Consider the following 18,319-nt stretch of genomic DNA (forward strand, 5'->3'; position numbering starts at 1 on the left):
GGAGTGTTTCTTTGTGGTATTTGGTTTGGCTTGTTGTTTTTTTGTGTATTTTTATAGTGGAATGTTGGGATATGATTAGGAAAAATAAAATCTTTGGTTGTTTTAGCGGTTAATTTTTATAAAAATTTATAATCGAATTTTGCAATGTTATAGTGTTGTTTTCCTAACGGAGTTTTCTATTTTAAGTAAGTATTGACTAAAGAAGAAATGGTTATTTTAAAATTTCATAGTTGAGTAAATTTGGAATTTACCCAAGGAATAAGGAAAACCCTTTGATAAAGGTTGGAGTTGAAAGTTTTTTTTTATATATTGTCCAAGTTATGTATATCAAACTCCAATATACATAACATCTCTCAGATGCATCGTTGGAGTTTGATCCAAAATACATGTACATCGTTGGAGTGTGATCCAGGTGTGCATACCACACATCGTTAGTGTTTGATCCTATGTGATGGTAGAGAGTAAGTATGCATCGTTGGTGTGTGAACAGTGTATACTTGCATATCGTTGGTGTGTGAGCCAAGATGCATGCATCACATTGTAGGTGTTTGATCCTATGTGATAGTGGACATAGTATAGGGTCGTTGATGATATGAATCAGCCTATACGTTTTATATTTTTTCGAACATGTGGTGTTTGTGAGACACTGAGAGAAATGTTGATATATGTGTAAACACCAAGATGGTGGAGGGAATTTGTGAGTTTTTTTTTAGTGAAAAGATTTGACTGGGAAGATTGTTGGGAAATGAAATTATTAAATGTATATTAAATGTGGAACGCTTGGACTAGTTGGGAAATATTAAGAGAGGAACTGATTGCCTCGGTGTGAGAGGAACTACATTGCCTTCTTAGTATGATTTAACTTGAAGAATATGGGTTTTGCTAAATTGTGAAATAATGGGTTTACTTAAGTGTTGGAAATTGAAGAAATTAATTACGTTTATTCTTTTTGAGTTGTGTATCTTTAACAGATACACGTATTTCTTAAGGTTCAATCATTATATAGACACACTTTTAAAGTATGTGATTTGCATAGTAGTATGTCTATCTATATGATATTGTATATGTGTATTTTTTTTAAGGTGTGTATACTTTACAGTATACACGATGTCTTATTTTACTTGTTTGACGTCTTGTTTGTTTGGTTAATCTACACTTTACCTGAATCCTTGACGAGATCCTTTTAAATGTGTATATTATAACACCCCGCGGTGTTTTTATAATGATTTTTATATTTATTAATTAATTAAATTATTTATTTTCAAAATTAAATTTGGACTCGGGATACCGAACTTTCGTTTTGGCTTGATTGGTGTTGAGCTTGGGTTTTGGACCATATATAAACATTTCTTATTACAGATAATAGGGGTTTGGGAAGAGAAAAAAAAAAAAAAAAAAAAAAAAATGAAAATTTGGGATTTTGAGGGTGGAAGCGATTCTCGAAAATTCGTAGGAGCTGTTCGGTTTAGAACTGTGAGTAGATATTTTATGGATTTATGTATTAAATCCTCGTTACTATCGATTTCTTTTCGGTTGAAATATGTAGTGTTGTAAAACTTAAAATTATAAAATTTTGATATAAACTGTCGAATTGGAATACTGTGATACTGTGCGTTAAACTGTCTGAGCTTGAAACAAGCTGTTAATGGCCGCGCAAGTCCCACAGCCAGATTTCGGCTTGTGTTTCGTGGAGACTCCTTTTGTTGTGGTTTTGAACTCTGAACTTAAACTATCGAAGACTTGACGCGGGTTGTTAATGGCGTCACCGCCATAACCAGATTGTCCCCAGTTTTGTTGTGTCAGAATGGTTGGTTTGTTTGTTTTTATGAATGTTAGACTGTTGGGTTGGATGGATGAACTGTGGTGTTGTGGACTGGGCGTGGTGAAGTTGAGGTGGTCGTTTAAGATGAGGGGAAGTGCGTGAAGCTTGAACAGCCATTAATGGCGTTCAAGCAAGGACCGAGCCGTTTCATTTTTGTTGTGTTTAACTTTGTTTTGTTTTGATTTTGTTGTGAGGTTTTTTGTTGTTTGGTTATGGGTTGTTGATGGTTGTTGGGCAGCTGTTAAAGCTTGAAGCTTTGAAACAGCTTTAATGGAGGGCGAATCCAGATCTAGTTTGGATGAGGATAGTTGATCTAATAATTTGAAGATTTTGCTTTCATTAAAGTTGTTTGGTTTTTCATGGGGGTCAAAACCGATGTGATAAAGTGAGGGGCGGTGGCCGAACTGGTGGTGGCCGATTTGGGTGGCTGCTGGAGGAAGAAGATGGCTGTTTTGGGCTTGGACCTTGGGCCCGGGTTTGGATTAGATTGGTTGGGCCAAAAACCTTATTTTGTTTGGGCCTTTTCTAATTGGTTTTCTTTGGGCCGATTTTTGATTGTGTGGGCTGGTTTTATAATTCCAAGTGGGTGAGGTTATAATTTATGAACAGTAAGTTTAGATTGGGCTTGGGCCGAATCAGGCAAGGGGGCTTGAGTGATTTTTGGATATTCACTCATGGGTTTAAGCTTAGACTATGGGCTTTTGGGTTTTTGGAGTTTAGGCTAGATTGACTTTGACTGTTGACCAGAGTGGACTCTGACTTTGACTGTTGACCAGTTTGGACTTTGACTTTGACCAGAGTTGACTTTGACCAAAGTTGACTTTGACCGTTTACCAGAGTTGACTTTTAACTCGAATTATGATTTGGGTTATTAAGATAGGTCTAGGACTATTAGCATACTTGACTTTAGGCTAAGACCTCTATATATACGTGTGTATGTGTATTAACTACTTATGTGATTTTCGCAATTTTATGATATCTGGCGTTATGACATTCAAGAATCCCCTCTCGAATAACGCCAGAAATCAAAAATACGCGAATCAAGATATTTCGTTATCTTAAATGATATATAAAATAAAGTTGATAATCCAAATAACTTTACCGCAGCTTTTTTATCAACATTATTCAAGTCTTAAATTGAGTTTTACGACCGATGTCGTATGTTAGGTGGGCATTTATTGAATGTGTCATAAATGGCCAAGATAAGTTATATAGGGGTATTCATTGAATGTCTTGGTTTATGACCTACCGCATTCAAATGAATGTCTTGTGAATGACCAGATTGTTTGGATTACCCTGAGAATCTAAGGTATTACATGGGAGTTAGTTGTATTCCTGAGTTGTCGCGGGAATGTAGGGTTGGGTATTCCTCGAATGTGGGAATGACCTGCAAGGTACATAGGTTGTGAAATATGTGTATAAACCAAAGAATTTGATTAATTGATAAGAGAAATTGATTTGATTATCTGAGTGTATTTGGAACTGCATTGGAATACCCATAGGATATCTGCATATTATATAAAATTTTCTTTTTTCATACTTAATATTTTTTGGAGGGTCCTACCCTTTATACAATGGATATCGGTAAGTTTTTAATTAAATGTTTTAGATATTAAAACGAGTGATTTGAATGAGTGAAAATAAATGGAAGTCTTGCTTGGGAAGAAGCTATCTTGGTAAAATGACAAACCACATCTTCCAAGTTTGTGAATGCTTTTTAAGTTATGGGAAAAAATATAAAGTGATTGTTTGGATAATTAAAGTATGATAATGTTTATATGTATTTAGTTCACTTTCATACCAAAGAAATTCAATTTGTCGACCCATGTTTGGACAACTTAAAGGTGTGTTAACTTACAACATAAAGTGGAAAGCAATGGAACCCTCCAGACGGTAATTTGGATTCTCCCCGGAGGCGATCACCGAGTTTAAATTATTAGGTCCGATCTTTTGGAAGGATGTAATAAAAGTTTAAATATTCATATGGAATGAGAATAAGATGTTGAGGACCCTATTCTTAAATTTTATATTGATGATTTTTTGAATGGAAGGGAGAATTTTTTTGAGTTTTTGGTTGTTAAGATTATTTATGATGTTGGTTTTAGGTTTTGACATTGTAGTATCCCATCATCATATACCACTTTCCTTTAACAATTGAACCAAGTCCTTGAGATATTTATATTTCAAATATTCATTTTTTTTTTAATTGTTTAGAAATTTCTACAAGTGTTAGTGGGTATATTAGCAGCTAATATGTTAGTTTCTCTAAAGTGACCTGCTAATATTAACAGCTAATATGTTAGTTACCACATTTGAAGAGTAAGTTTGTGCTTGAAGATGCTTGATGTTTTCTCTGACAACTAGCTTGAGTTCTTGCTCTTGCCCGTGTAGTTCAATACTTGCAATCGAGGTGAATTCAGACTTGCCATTTGCAGATTGAGTATACACTTATTCTTAAAAGCCATTCTCTGAGTGGCTTTTAAGAATAAAATTGTCATGGAAAACCACTTTTTAGTTCAAAATCTCGAATATGAGGGTGCATAATAATAGCACAAATTGTGAAAAAATAGACAAAGTCTAAAATCTTCAAATGTATGTAGGGGTGGAATTTGGGTCGGGTTAGTCCAAGCCCGATTGACTAAAACTCGACTTTTGTTGGTCTTGGGCTAACATGTCATATCCGTGGTCTGGTTTTGGTTTAGTAAAATCAAAACCCGACTCAGTTTTGGGTTGGGCTTGGATTAGACTATCAAAAAACCGAAAAACCCGAGAGCCCGTGTGCATATCTTCTTGTAAAAAATAAGATTGAGAATCTCTATTTTTAGAGAGAATAATGTAATCAATCTCTTTCAAACAATCAAATCTCTTTGATTTCATTAGAAGATTTTAATTTCGATTTTTTTACCTCCTAATTCAAAAACAAACCTGAGAAGTTTGACCAACCCGACATAACCTGACCCAATCCAAATTGGTTGGGCTAGGGCTTGCGCTGAAAATTCTAGAACTTGGTCTTGGGCTCGAGTTGAAGTATTTGAAACTTGGATTGGACTCGAGTTATGCCTCAACCCGATCCAACCAGCCCGAATTCCACCCCTTATGTATCATCAATCAGACAATGTCGCATTATCACAGAGTTCACAGCTCCAGGTGGAACTCACATATGTCTAGTTACAGTGTGGCGTGTTCTGTTTAGCTGATTTCAGCGGCCGATTGTTCTAGTTTTGTTTCCTTAGAAAAACCGTTCTTGTGCCCCATCCTTGCCCTACCAAAAGTTATGTGAAAAACAAAGAACAACTAATAAATTAAACTATACAAAATAGAGACGCACAAGGTCAGACATAATACAGCAGGAGTGATTGCTAAGGGTTAATCGCGAATACTTTAACAGGTCCAATACAGATTTGCACTTTTGTGAGTGTTCGTTGTGTAGTAACCACCCCACTTTGAGTTAGATTTATTAATCACTTTTGCACACCTACTCTTATATATTTGCTTCTGGCCTCCTGCCGATAATGATTCTGTTGTATCATTATATGGCCGCACTGCTTTTCAAACATACTATCTATTTATTATTTAACATTCTAAAGCAAAGGGTATACAAAAACTTGGAACCTCCTGAATATTATTGCATAAACCTCTGGACCTCTTAAGTAACCTGCTTTAAAAAATGTGATATGAATGGGGAGATTACAAGAAGGTTTGCGGTTTGCCAACGTTTACTCTGAATCGCATCATTCCTGGGTTGATAAGCCAGTAAAGACAATATATAGCTTTCTATTTCCTTAATGAGCACGGCGCATATGCAGATCGTTTTTTCCAAAACATCACCATTGTGCCTCTCGTCTAGCTGAGTTTAGCTGAACTTACGTACTTCCTATAATGTGCTTTCCTCTGCTCGGAGCCTCCTTCTATCACAAATGATTTTTTTTTTTTTTTTCCGTGGTAAAAGAAGCAGTGTGGAATGTGGGAGTAATTGTGTAGAATCACATTTACTCTGCGACTCTGCCAAACAACTATTACTTTCACACTTGGACTTCCAGTTGTTCACAGTAGTTCTAAATCCCATTATACTATTTCATTATGTTTTCGTGAATGTTGCTTCCCAGAATCACATACCAAGCACAGCATTTTTCGTATATTGCAGGTACGAATTTACAGCATTAGTATAGATTCATAGTAACTCTCAGAATAACAACTATAACTAGAGGAAATTAGAGGCAGAACAGGGAAGGAGAAGAACCCCTGGAACACAAAATCACAAAATTAGATTGGATATGGTTTAATTTCAAATGAAACATATTTTTACTGGCCACCAAATGCCCCCTTTGCAGTTCCATAATCCAAATTGAAATCCTTTGATACAGACTTTATATAACTAGCACAATGTATTACAGTACAATGTATTACAGTACATTTACTTAGATGAAACAACAATAACTGATGAGCGTCAAGTAACTTGCATAGAATCACGGGCACTATCATGAATTGAGAGTCAAGAAACTTGCATAGATGAAATAAGAAGTTGCATTCTTCAGTAATCTGATCTAGAAAACACAGCTGCAATCCTGAGGATCCTGAACAATGAACCCTGCTGTAACCACTTGCATCACCCCAGTCATAATTCCATATACTTTATGGACAAAAGGAAATTTACTTTTCTGCTTCGAACATTCTTTTTATACCAGTCACAAGCCAGGCTAACTTTGTCAGCTACTTTTTCTTCAGCTGTTTCTCATCTTCATCATCCTGAATATACATCGAGAGCACAAAAAATTAGTTAATACCAATCCTACCCATACACACAAAAAATAATATTTTAGCAGATGCCACGACCAACTACTGCTGTAGGTTTAAATATTTGTATCGTTGCCTCGTTGGACCAAAATGAGGGTAACTTAGGATTATGCGAGGAAAAAGAAATCCCGAAATTTAATGGAAATATATACTTACCGAGTTGTCAAAATCATCATCAAAGCCACCGTCAGCATCATCTGGAAGACACATCAGCATCAAAATCAGTATCAGATAACATGGTGAAATGCTATTAGTCTGGAATAAAGATGAGCTAGACCTCCTCCAAACCAAGCTTCACATATCACGACAATGGATAGTGCCAATTTTTCTTCTCTTTTTAATTGGTAAATATTCTATAAATTTAACCTACCCACTCTCTCCCCCTTCTTTTTTTTTTTTTCTATGGAAGGCTCGACTTGTGGGTAATGCAAAAGCCTATCCTACCTCACTCCAAGCTTGACAAGCTAAATACTGGGGCAACCATGTACGACCAACAGTTTGCTGTGCTCTAAGCCCTTATTCTCACTAACACCAAGTGGTGGAACAGTACCATGAATTTAGAAGTGGGAACTGGCTAACACATCAATGGATCACCAACCAACTGGTGTAAATATTCCTCACAGTGAATTGAAAACCAAGAGTTACTCAAATGAATATTGTCTAGAATACCTGGACCCTCATCACTGCTACCAAGATCTCCCAAGAGAAAGACATCCAAATCTTGTTCAGCAGATGATGTTGATGTCTTGGGCCGGATTGTTGGTGTCGACTCTGGTTTAGATGAAGTCCCAACTGGTGGATTTTCCTTGAGTTCATCATCTTTCTCTTTCTCTGCTGACTTCAACTTTTCCTCCATATATCGTTTCTCATACCTAATTAGAGCCAAAAAGTAGAAGTTTACATCTTGAATCTCACTGATGATAGAAGGCAAGAACTTGTCACTTGATAAGAACCATTTTTTATTTGAAATAAACTTGATTAGAAACAACTTCGTCGATACGTCAGACATAGAAAATCTAATATTACCAAAACCTTCATATCTATGCAAGCAAGTACTTAAATAACCTATTTGGAAAAAGCTTATACAAAGGCATTCCCCGACTTATAACTGCAGGACTCACACATGGTTGAATGGAAGGACGTGTAAAGTAGGATCTAAATCATCATCTAATATATAGCAAAAAATATTTCATGTACGTTTCTGAACATATAAAACAGCTTATTTTTTATTTTTTTTGGTCGATAATTGTTTTTTCATTATTGAAGCGTAGAGTGACAGAGATAGTCACAATACAATGCCCAGACAGCATTACATAGACACAATTAAAGAAAATAATACAGTCACATCCCATCATGAGATCATCAAAACAGAAGTCCCTTAACATTAGCATGAGATACCCAGGCCTCCATTAAAGCCTTCACATTACATATTACAAGCTCAACCATAGACGGGTTTTCTTCAAAAAACCAAGTTTCGTAACAGCATAATCAACAGTGTATTGCATCCGTGGTTTTAAGAGGAAACGAGAGTACCAAAAGAGTGAGTGAAGAAGAAGAAGTCAGGTAGAGAATCCTGACTAAAAGAGCAAGTACTTACGGAGCAACATGAGTGTTCACAAGTATGAAATATATCTTCCAGAATTTTCTTTCTTTCATATGTCGTGGACATAACTGGTACCTTAAACTCGAAATTTCCTGCAACAGCTCAAAAGAAATTTCATCCAAAATGCATTCACAGGGAACTCAGCTTACTAAACATAGTGAGTTAATAGTGATGTGGATACCCTATGATGCTATATGATAACTAGACAATTTGGATAAATGAAACAGTCCCTAATAATATAATGGTGTAGGTAATAGCTAAAACCTAATAAATGTAAAAAATTGGGAGTACCTTGACAGTCAAGAGAACTAGAGTGGCATGCCTCTCTTGCCACTCTGTGAGATCCTGCCGCACATTTGAAAGTGTAGGAATTTCAGATATCTCTGGTCCATCTGTAGACAAGAGGACATTAATTGTATCAATATCAACATTGGCCATTGAATAACAAATTTTTTTACCTTGAATAGGGAAATCTTGAAAAGTGCTGTGAGTAATCCCTTTGACAAACTCTCTCAAATCATCAGTAACACCAAACGCGTCCAGCTCAGCATCCGACGGGGCCGAATTAGCGGAAGAATCAACCAAGGGGATTTGAGGTGCTGAGATGTTTTCAGCAAGAGATTTAATCTGTTCAGCTCTTTTTAAAGCTTCCATCTTGATCTCATCTGCTTTTTTTGCTGCGATTTCTTTTGATTTTTTAGCTGTTTCTGAAACTATGTCCGAGATTTTGGAAGATCCGTTTATTGTGAATTCATGGGATCTTTTCGCTGTTTCTTCTGCGAAATTTCGTGCTCTTGCCCAGAAATCCATTTTTAAAAAAAATTCTAATCAAACTTCAATTTTTCATTTGCAGGTGAAGAATAAATTAGAATCAACAACGACTTTCCTGTTGATGGAGATGTGGCCTAATATCATAGGCCGCCGTTTTGGGTTCGGTTGGGCTTCTAACTTCTAATAAGACTATATCCTAAAGTTGCCCCACCCACCTAAATTCTTGGTTTCGCCCCTGCATACTGGGCCGTAAGTGTGACCATCTAACACACCCTCAACTTCTATGGAAGTTCTAAGGATTTTTAGGTTTTGATCACGCACTTTGAGTCGTTTTCAAACAGTAATTGGGATTGTGTTTAACCTTTTCTTTTTTTTCTTTTTTTTGTGTGTGTGTGTAAATTAAATGTACTGAACGCTACAGTTGATCATATAAGAAAGAGAGGGGTTCTTGAGACATGTTAATAAAACATGCAAACAAACTCAAAATTGTTAGGACATTTAAAAGTTTTAAATTAACTTAACTTTTTGTATATATGATCTCCTAAAAATCAAAATTAATAATAAAAATTTTCTAAACTTGTCAAATATAATATCAATAATCGTTAAAATTAACAATTTACAATTCTTAATTTGTCGAGTACATTTAATGGGGTTACAAATTTTAAATTTGAATATTTTTTTGTGACAATGTTTAAATTAGTTAAGAGATCATATATAGAAAAAACTAAGCTAATCTAAAACTTGTAAAGGCCCTAAAGATATTGAGTTCGTTAACTTGTTTTTAAGAGGCCTATTCAATTTACACTGATAATAATTGTTGTTGGGCGGGCCTTTTTCGTACCATTAGCAAGAGCCTACTCAATTGGGTCGGAGGCCTACTTTCTAGTTCTATCCTTAAAGAAATTCGACCTTTTTTTTTTTTTTTTTTTTAAATCTACTTTCTTGTTGTTAGGATCTGGCACCAAAAATCATGACCATGATGATAATTGGATTGTGAAACATGATCATTGACGAATATGATCTTTATTGGTCCGGTGATTTTGTTTAGTAAGATAACTCATTGTTTGTTAACGGCAGCCTGAACACATACTTTAGTGAGTAGTGTAGTGAAAGCCTATAATTGTTCTCGAGGGTTCATTTGTTTTTACATATATATCTTTAAGATGTGACTGAAAAGACTTAGTTGGTCGAGTTCTGTTAACATCCAATGCTTCAAATGGAAACCAAAGAAAACTACGTTTGCATTGTTGGTAGCATGTGTGGATGGGCCATAAGAATGAGATGTGTCCAAGGATTTCTTGATACTAGCCTATCTCTATTGGACCTTTATAAATCTGGACAACATTATCTTGGCCATTGATATCGAAGACCAAAAGACAGGTTCAAAATGCAATATATGTAATCCCATTCGGAATGCAATGAACCATACAAGTGTAGTTATCTCCTGGTGGGCATCCAAACAAATATAAACTACACGTTGTCATTTGACTTCAAAGAAGAATATGTTTTCTTTCTTTCCATCTATATACTATTGTTGTGGTCTTGCGGAGGAAAGATCAACAACCGGTTCCTAATTGAATCAAATAATGTAGATTAAAACAGATGATGTAAATATTAATATTTGACGAAGAAATTCCATTTCGTAAGTAGATCGTCAGTGAATAAAAATAAAATGGTCCCGTATATAAAAGAGCCTTGCTACATAGGTCATTTGATGATCATAATTTTGTTATCTAGATTTACTGTTTTGACTAAGTATATCTTCGAAGACAAGAAATTCATAAATTAAACTGAAGGAGAAGTTAATGTAAAATTATAATACCCAAACTTCAAAGTAATCGATTGGATTGAGTACAAAGAGGAGTAAAATACCAAAGCATAGTACAATCTCAAATATATACAGAAATTAGAATGGTGCATGCTCAGTCACACACAGTCATTGTTCAGTCATATACTCATATGCATACTCTTTGAACCCGACCCCTGAAGACTGAAACCTAAATGCAACTATACGAGTGTGTCCATGCGGATTTGACTTTTGGAAGACTCTCTGTAGTTATGTGTACGAGAGGATTGCTTCAATTCCCTCCACACGAAGGTGAAATATGCAACCAGATAATGGGAACCCCACTTGCATGAATGCAAGCAAGTTTCTGATAGCACGATCACTCGCTAATAAATAATGGGTCTTAATCTGTACCCATAGAAGTTAAGTGGTGTGTGTTTGAGTATGCGTGCTATAACTACAAACAGTTCAAGAACACCAAAACATGGTAGGTTTTAGAGAATTAAATGCCAAAAGCTCCACATCGGAACTTCGTTCTCAAGTGATCCAACTCACACAGCAATGACTAAGACAAAGAATGGACCACATGCTACCAAAATCCTCGCCTAATCCAGAAAGTGATCAGAAACATTCTTGACACAAAATCATGTTTTCATACCATATAAACAAATTTATTAATATAATAAGATCATATGCTTTGATTTGAAGAGAGCATGATCAGAGATACAATATGTAAGAAAATGATTAACAATAATAGCAAACCTCCAAATTCGTTTCTTGGTGTAGTTTGAGCAATGACAACTGCTGTACTAAAATGTGGTCCAATCTTATATATTGGTGGTACTACTGATGAAGCCAATAAGCTTCTCATTATGGATCTCACATGTTCATTTCAACATCACAATAAATTGTTTATACCATAGTTTGTAACGATTATGAATTGGACTCTTATGATCAACGCACCCATTTGATGTTGCCCTGGCGCACAATAATATCAAAATATCATGTCATGTTACACTCATTTAAATCCGACCCGTTCATCCCTTGTTCATATATTTGATCACTAGTCACTACCATATTCATGGATGAACTATATATTTGGCTAACTATAACTGTCAAATGTATAGGTGTCAGCATAAAGCTAGCTCAGAATTAAGAATTTTCGAAGAAGCAAGCTTCAAAGAAATTACGTTGATGAGTTGCACTTGCTCCACATGTGAAACTTTCCTCCGAGCTGTATGCCTGTATCTCCTATAATTTAGGCAAATGGGTTAATTCGTCGTAGTTATGACCAAAATTTTATGATCATTCGTTCGAATTGAAGTCAGTCAACCGAGCAATAAGCTGCATACTAATTTTGATGGTGACAAGCGCCATACTTTGACAGTCCATGATACTCAACACTATGGTACAATATATCGTGAAATATCACGACAAATATTGAAATTTTAGTAAAAAATATATAAATATCACAATAAGTTTAGAATTATATACAATTGTAAATATCGATGATATGTCAATAATATTTTTGATATTTTAAGATATATTATGATATTTTGAGATATTTTGTTTAGATAATAAATTTATTTAATATTTACTATTATATTTTAAATAAATATAAATAATATATCATGATATATAAAAAATTATCCACAATATCTATGATATTTTAAATATATTTATAATATTTATATATCAAACAATGTAAAATATCTCTAAAAAAAGAAATATATCTACAATATATATTAAAAAATTGAGTATCGATAAACACTTTTATCATGATATTTTATACTATGCTCGACACACATTAAAGTGGTGTTTTCGTTCTACTTAGTAATCAGCATTTCTCGTAACGATTCATATCTACCCTAACCAATAGCTAAGAATTTCAGAACTACCAAAATCATTGACAGGTCAAAACCCCTAAAATATTACCAAAGTTGCCAACATAAAGACCGTTGGTGTATAAGTGTATACTGTATGTTTCGAGTGAAATCTTTGAAAAGCCGAAATGTTGAATTTGACATTTGGAGCGAAATGGACGTCTATTAGTTAAAATCTATTCCAAGTTTTAAAAAACCAACATTACACGTCCTTTGCCTTCTTAATGCTTGTGCAGTACTAGTGTAGTACTAATGCTATAGTGTGTACTGTCTAGTGTCTACCGTGTGTCTGTAGTAGTATCAGTGTGAAGATGTTTCTCAAGTAAAGGGCCAAGATTACACAGTCCATTGTGAAATTGCGAAGAAATTCTTCCAAAATCGACCCCATGAAATGAACACTCGGTGGGGAATAAAAATAGTGGGACCCGAATAGTAAGGATGTCCCCATTCCAACCGACTGGACCTTAAGGTGAAGGACGTTTTAAGCCCATAAGTTTGGTGGCAGTATAACAACGACATCCACTTACATACCACCCAAAGAAGTCCCAAACAAACAATACTCACAACACAATATACTTTACCAAAAAAAAACAACACAATATCTTTCCTAATCTTAGAGATTGAGAAAGATGTGTTCAGTCTAAATTTTAAGTTAATTTCAACCCGATTTTCAGAGTATGGACAAAGATCAAATCGATTAAATAAGAGGGATACAGAATAAGAGATGTGGACAAATATCAGAATTCTAATTTGGGAACCCCACAATGCCCATGTGTGCTTCACGCAATGTGTTTCCATTGCATGTCTACTCAATCCATCATATTTCATTTCGTGTCATTTTGCAATTGTGCACTACAAGTTTGACACTTCCACGACAGCTTTACTGTTCTTACATTTGAAACTAGTTGTTACGTTTTGCTGGAGCTATTCTTCTGATTTGAGTGTGGATGTGCAACAGTGCAGTGAACGTGCGACCCTAAAGTTGTTCCACAAATTCACAAATCATAATACAATGGACTGCGAAATCTCTCTCTTTCAGTAACAGTAGACAGAGTCTAAAAGCTGGGATTTTGTTGTGTCATAAACTCATAATTTTCAAGCCTTGAAATTGCCAAATACCGACTTCTTATGCCAAATTCTGCATTTTGAACTATACGACCCACTATAGTAAGAGACTAGATAATCTGAGTCGGACGCCTTTTATAATTTAAACTTCAGATTCCATTGATAGCGCGTTTTTTTAATTCTATGTGAATTGTGAAGTACAGAAAGAATACATAGTGTATCATGTTCTAACCAACACCCCAGTGGAATAGATATGGATTCATAACTTAATATATTATATAACGCCAGTGTTCATTATTCCGAACTGCCAGTGTTTATTATTCCAAACGGAATATCAGAATTCTACTTAATATTTTGATTTTTTTTTTTTAAACAGTATAAAATTGAAATATTGATAATTTTGAAATTTGTTTAAATTTTAAATATAATATGAGTTGAAATATTATAAATTTTGGTTTTTGGATTTGTCAGAATTCTTGATAATTCTGAAATCCCAAACTATGAACTATGTATAAAACTATCATAATTTTACTCACAAGATGTTTATATTTGATAAATCCAATTTGACAAAATAAATTGAACCATACAGAGCAATAAATGATATTGAACTGGCTTTTCCAAGGAGGAAAGAGAGTGAAAGATTGTTGGACGACATTGACATATGTAACCTTTTAACTCCATCCAAATCAAGTAAACATTCATATTCCTTCGTGCCATATAATTAATAAGAAAATAATATACAGACCATATAGCGCCATATTATTACGGATTATTAAGAAATGAAAAACTATGCTAAGTTGCTAACCACGAGGAATGATTTTAAGAACAAGTCCAATAGAGAGTTGCTAAATTGGAATGCTAAAAAGTGTCATATAGGTTTTTTAGCTTGCCAAATCAAATTTGACACCCCAAAATCAAAAAACAAATCCAATCGTGTTTTCTGTTTTAAAGTGCTAAATGATATGGATGACATAGTTTCTGCCGTCCGTCAATTATTTTGTAATTTAAGTTGAATTTTTTTTTGACGATCTGATTTTCTTGAGTGCCGAATTTAAATTTAACACACCTAATCCAGAACTATGACGTCCGTCTCCCGAACTTATTATGGCAGCTGTTAACAAAGGTCTTAATTTTGGCTGGATTTTGATTCCTTCCACTTTTAGCAACACCATTGGAATGACATTTTTGTGGTTGGGGTGCTATATTTGCCTTTAGCAATCCATATAGCCTTCCATTGGATTTGCTCTAGGGACATTTTCAATAGAGAATGTAAAAATTCACCTCCACATAGGCGCCATTAGAATTATACAATCAATCTAACTCCCAAATACATAAAGTATATATTTACTACTTGTGGCTCTTCCAATAGTAGGTGGAGACAAATGTGTAAAAAGAGATAACAACGAATTTAAACTGTTATAGACCATTCAAAATAATGAAAAATGACGGGCTTGGTCTATCGCAAAGGCTTAAAACAAATAATAGTCCACTTTCATACAACAATCAAAAGTTATAATTCACTAAGCATGGACTTCGACCGTCGCAAACAGAAAAATAAAACTTAAAACATCAGTTGAAATGACGTTCGAGTTCTTAAGTTACATACGCGTTACTATAAATGAAGAATTAACTAATAGCTGAATGAAGAATTTTCCACCCCATCTATTGACTAATAAGATATTACCTACGATATACAACCCCATTAGAAAGAGTTTTTTTGGCATTTAGAGTTAAACTTTACCCTTTATACTCTTTACACCCCAATTGGAGATGCTCTCATAGTCACAAACCGTACCGAATACATTAAATTCTGGATGGTCTAGTTCATTTCTTTTCTAGGTAAGGTAGATCGATATCTACCAGTACCCAATCGATCAGCAAAACTGATGAGATGTAGTGGGCTCACTTCATCAAGAAGTCAAGAAGTACCGGTTATAAAAATTTAAAATTTTAAAATGAATGAAAGAAGGACAATACAGCAATTTCACAGACAAACTAGGATAAAGAGTTGGTCAGAACCTGCAAACGTGGCAGAGTTATGTCAAGGTACACACATACATACCACTGCGACAGAAAAAGTTCAGAGTTAGTAGTAATTGAGGCCTGGTTCCGTTTTGCCGTACAGTAACAAACTGCTGCTAACAATCATTGAACACTTCCAACCAATTAAACTCTTCAACGTGTCTTCCTCAAAACCACTCGCTACTCAACACTCGCTGAGCAGGTGGCCGACAGCAGGATTTCTGGATGTCAGAAACCTCAGCTCTTCACCGTCCACGTGGATAAAATAAACGGGTAGTCTTCTGCCACAGATGTACGGCCACAAAAGGATAAAATGAATTCCAAATGACTACGACATCCCTATACTTGTTCCCATTACGATACACAGTTTGAGGATATAGTGGACATTTTAATCATAAACTAGATAACGCGGGTACGGTCATTTACAAACATCAGTAGGGACCTTTTAGTATTTAAGACTGACTCATTTTTTTTTTAAAAAAAAAGAGGATATTTCCGAGAGTTAAGTGTATATGGATGTGAACTTGTTCAAAAAACAAAGAAGAGAGACAAAGAGTGAGTGATTTCAAGTTGAACCCCAGGAAATTGGTTTGGTTTCCTTGGGATTTCATATTTGATTATTAGTTTCTAGGTGATCAGTTTTCCCATTGTCCAAAAAGTTCCTACACCTCTAGGCTCTAGACATGATGCACTTTGGCTGAGTGGTGCATGTTTCATTAGAGAGTTTGAAATACAGTGGTAATATTTGGCATTATTATTGTATACCTGATAAAATTGTTGTTGAGAGTGTTTCAGAATGCAAGAGTTTAGATCGATGCCGCAGGGTGGAGGAGGAAGATTCTTTGGAGATAGAAGACTACGACCATTTCCAAACCAAGCATTAAAATGTCCACGTTGTGATTCACTCAACACAAAGTTCTGTTACTACAACAACTACAATCTGTCTCAGCCTCGACACTTTTGTAAAAGTTGTCGTCGTTACTGGACAAAAGGTGGTGTTCTAAGGAACGTACCAGTGGGTGGTGGTTGTCGAAAAGCTAAAAGATCGAAACACAAGTCGTCTTCGGAGAAAGAACGAAGATCATCGAATAATTCACATTCAAGTAGTGAAAGTTCTAGTCTCACTGCTACAACAACAACAACAACAACAGTGAATAATGAAGCTGCTGCTACTATTACTAGTTCTAGTGATGTTCCTAGTTTAATAAATTTTTCTGATTCAAGACTTTTTATGAATCAACAACCTACTGCTACACCAGCAGCTGCAAATTTCGAGATGTTGGAAAATCTCGAGAACCAAAGTTCTGGGATTTTCGCGGCGGAAAACGGAAGTTTTACGAGTTTGATGAATGTTGGAAACCCGTATAATTTTTCGGATATTTCGACATATCGATATAATGGTAATCATCAACAACAGGAAATGGAGCAAAAGATGGCGAGCATGGTGGAAGAAATGAAGATGCAAGAATTAACGGCGGGGTGTATTGATCAAAGCAGGACTAGTAACGGGGAATTAACGGCGTTAGATTGGCAGAGTAATGGAGATCAGGGGTTGTTTGATTTGGCTAACACCGTTGATCAAGGAGGATATTGGACTCAAAATCAATGGAATGAGAATGATCAACATCTTTACCTCCCATAATAAATACATTTTTATCATTTGCGCCAAAATTTACAAAAGGAATTGTATGTAAATTTTTTTTACTTTGTTTTTTTGATTTTGGTGTTGTTTGTGTTTGATAATGGTGTTCGTTCATCTCAAGTTTAACTAACTCGCAAACTAATCTTTTTGCTTCTTCTTTTATTTTCTTCATTTTGTGGTCTGTAATCTTTACTCATTCGTTCATATCTGTCGCTGTTTCATTAGTTTTTTTTTTTTTTTCGCTCATACAAAGCATCCACCCTCTTCTATATTAAGAAAACTAAGAGATAAATTTTGGATTAGGGTTGTTAATTTGTTATACAGTAGAGACTTAAGAGTGTCGGTTTGATGAGGCATGTGAGTTGCTATGGTTAGTTAAATAGTGATTTACTTGGATGTTTTATACGTCAGTCAAATCCGCTTCTGATTCTCTGTGTCATCGTTTCAATCGACATGATAGCACGTCTATAACTGCTACCTTCATTGAACTTTGTAAGAGCGGCGACTAGTAATCGTTGTTCCAACTTTCAAGCAAGGCATAAAAGATAGGAGTGATAGTGTTATCTGTCAGCTAAGATTTGTTTTGTTCATGCTTTCTCAGTGCGATGTGACACACCGTAGGAAAATGGATGACATGTATTGGTATGAATGAAATGCGTAGTCGAATGTGACGCACAAAAGTTCCACACCTAGTGCTATGAAAATTAAAAGGAAAAAAAAATGGCAAAGCGTTGATCAACTTGATAGTTGATAATTATACATTTGTGCATTCACCACAGGATAGATGATCTATTCACCCACTATGAAATGTGACTGATGAGAAAAGTATACCCAGTCTCCATACCAAAAAAAAATACACCCAGTCTCCATACCAAAAAATAGTGCAAGATTTGTGCTAAATTTTCACTTATTTCTCCATGTTCTGTACTTG

General features: G+C 35.1%; 2 protein-coding genes across 2 annotated transcripts; one reads left to right on the top strand and one right to left on the bottom strand.

Annotated features, from left to right (window-relative positions):
- Positions 1-6,077: 6,077 nt before the first annotated feature.
- Positions 6,078-9,105, bottom strand: LOC147521805 (uncharacterized). Its single transcript, XM_086588550.1, has 6 exons — positions 8,678-9,105; positions 8,511-8,611; positions 8,214-8,311; positions 7,286-7,488; positions 6,773-6,813; positions 6,078-6,568 (listed from the first exon to the last, which is right to left on the bottom strand). Exons 1-6 carry the CDS (start codon positions 9,027-9,029, stop codon positions 6,533-6,535), a joined length of 831 nt encoding a protein of 276 aa, XP_086444676.1. The 5' UTR covers positions 9,030-9,105; the 3' UTR covers positions 6,078-6,532.
- A 7,295-nt stretch (positions 9,106-16,400) lies between these two features.
- LOC147521806 (dof zinc finger protein DOF5.4-like) lies at positions 16,401-17,545 on the top strand. The gene has a single exon (XM_086588575.1). It carries the CDS (start codon positions 16,543-16,545, stop codon positions 17,386-17,388), a length of 846 nt encoding a protein of 281 aa, XP_086444701.1. The 5' UTR covers positions 16,401-16,542; the 3' UTR covers positions 17,389-17,545.
- The last annotated feature ends 774 nt before the right edge of the window (positions 17,546-18,319 follow it).

The sequence above is a fragment of the Coptis chinensis genome, chromosome 1 (assembly GCF_015680905.1).
Source record: "Coptis chinensis isolate HL-2020 chromosome 1, ASM1568090v1, whole genome shotgun sequence".
Lineage (NCBI taxonomy): Eukaryota > Viridiplantae > Streptophyta > Magnoliopsida > Ranunculales > Ranunculaceae > Coptis > Coptis chinensis.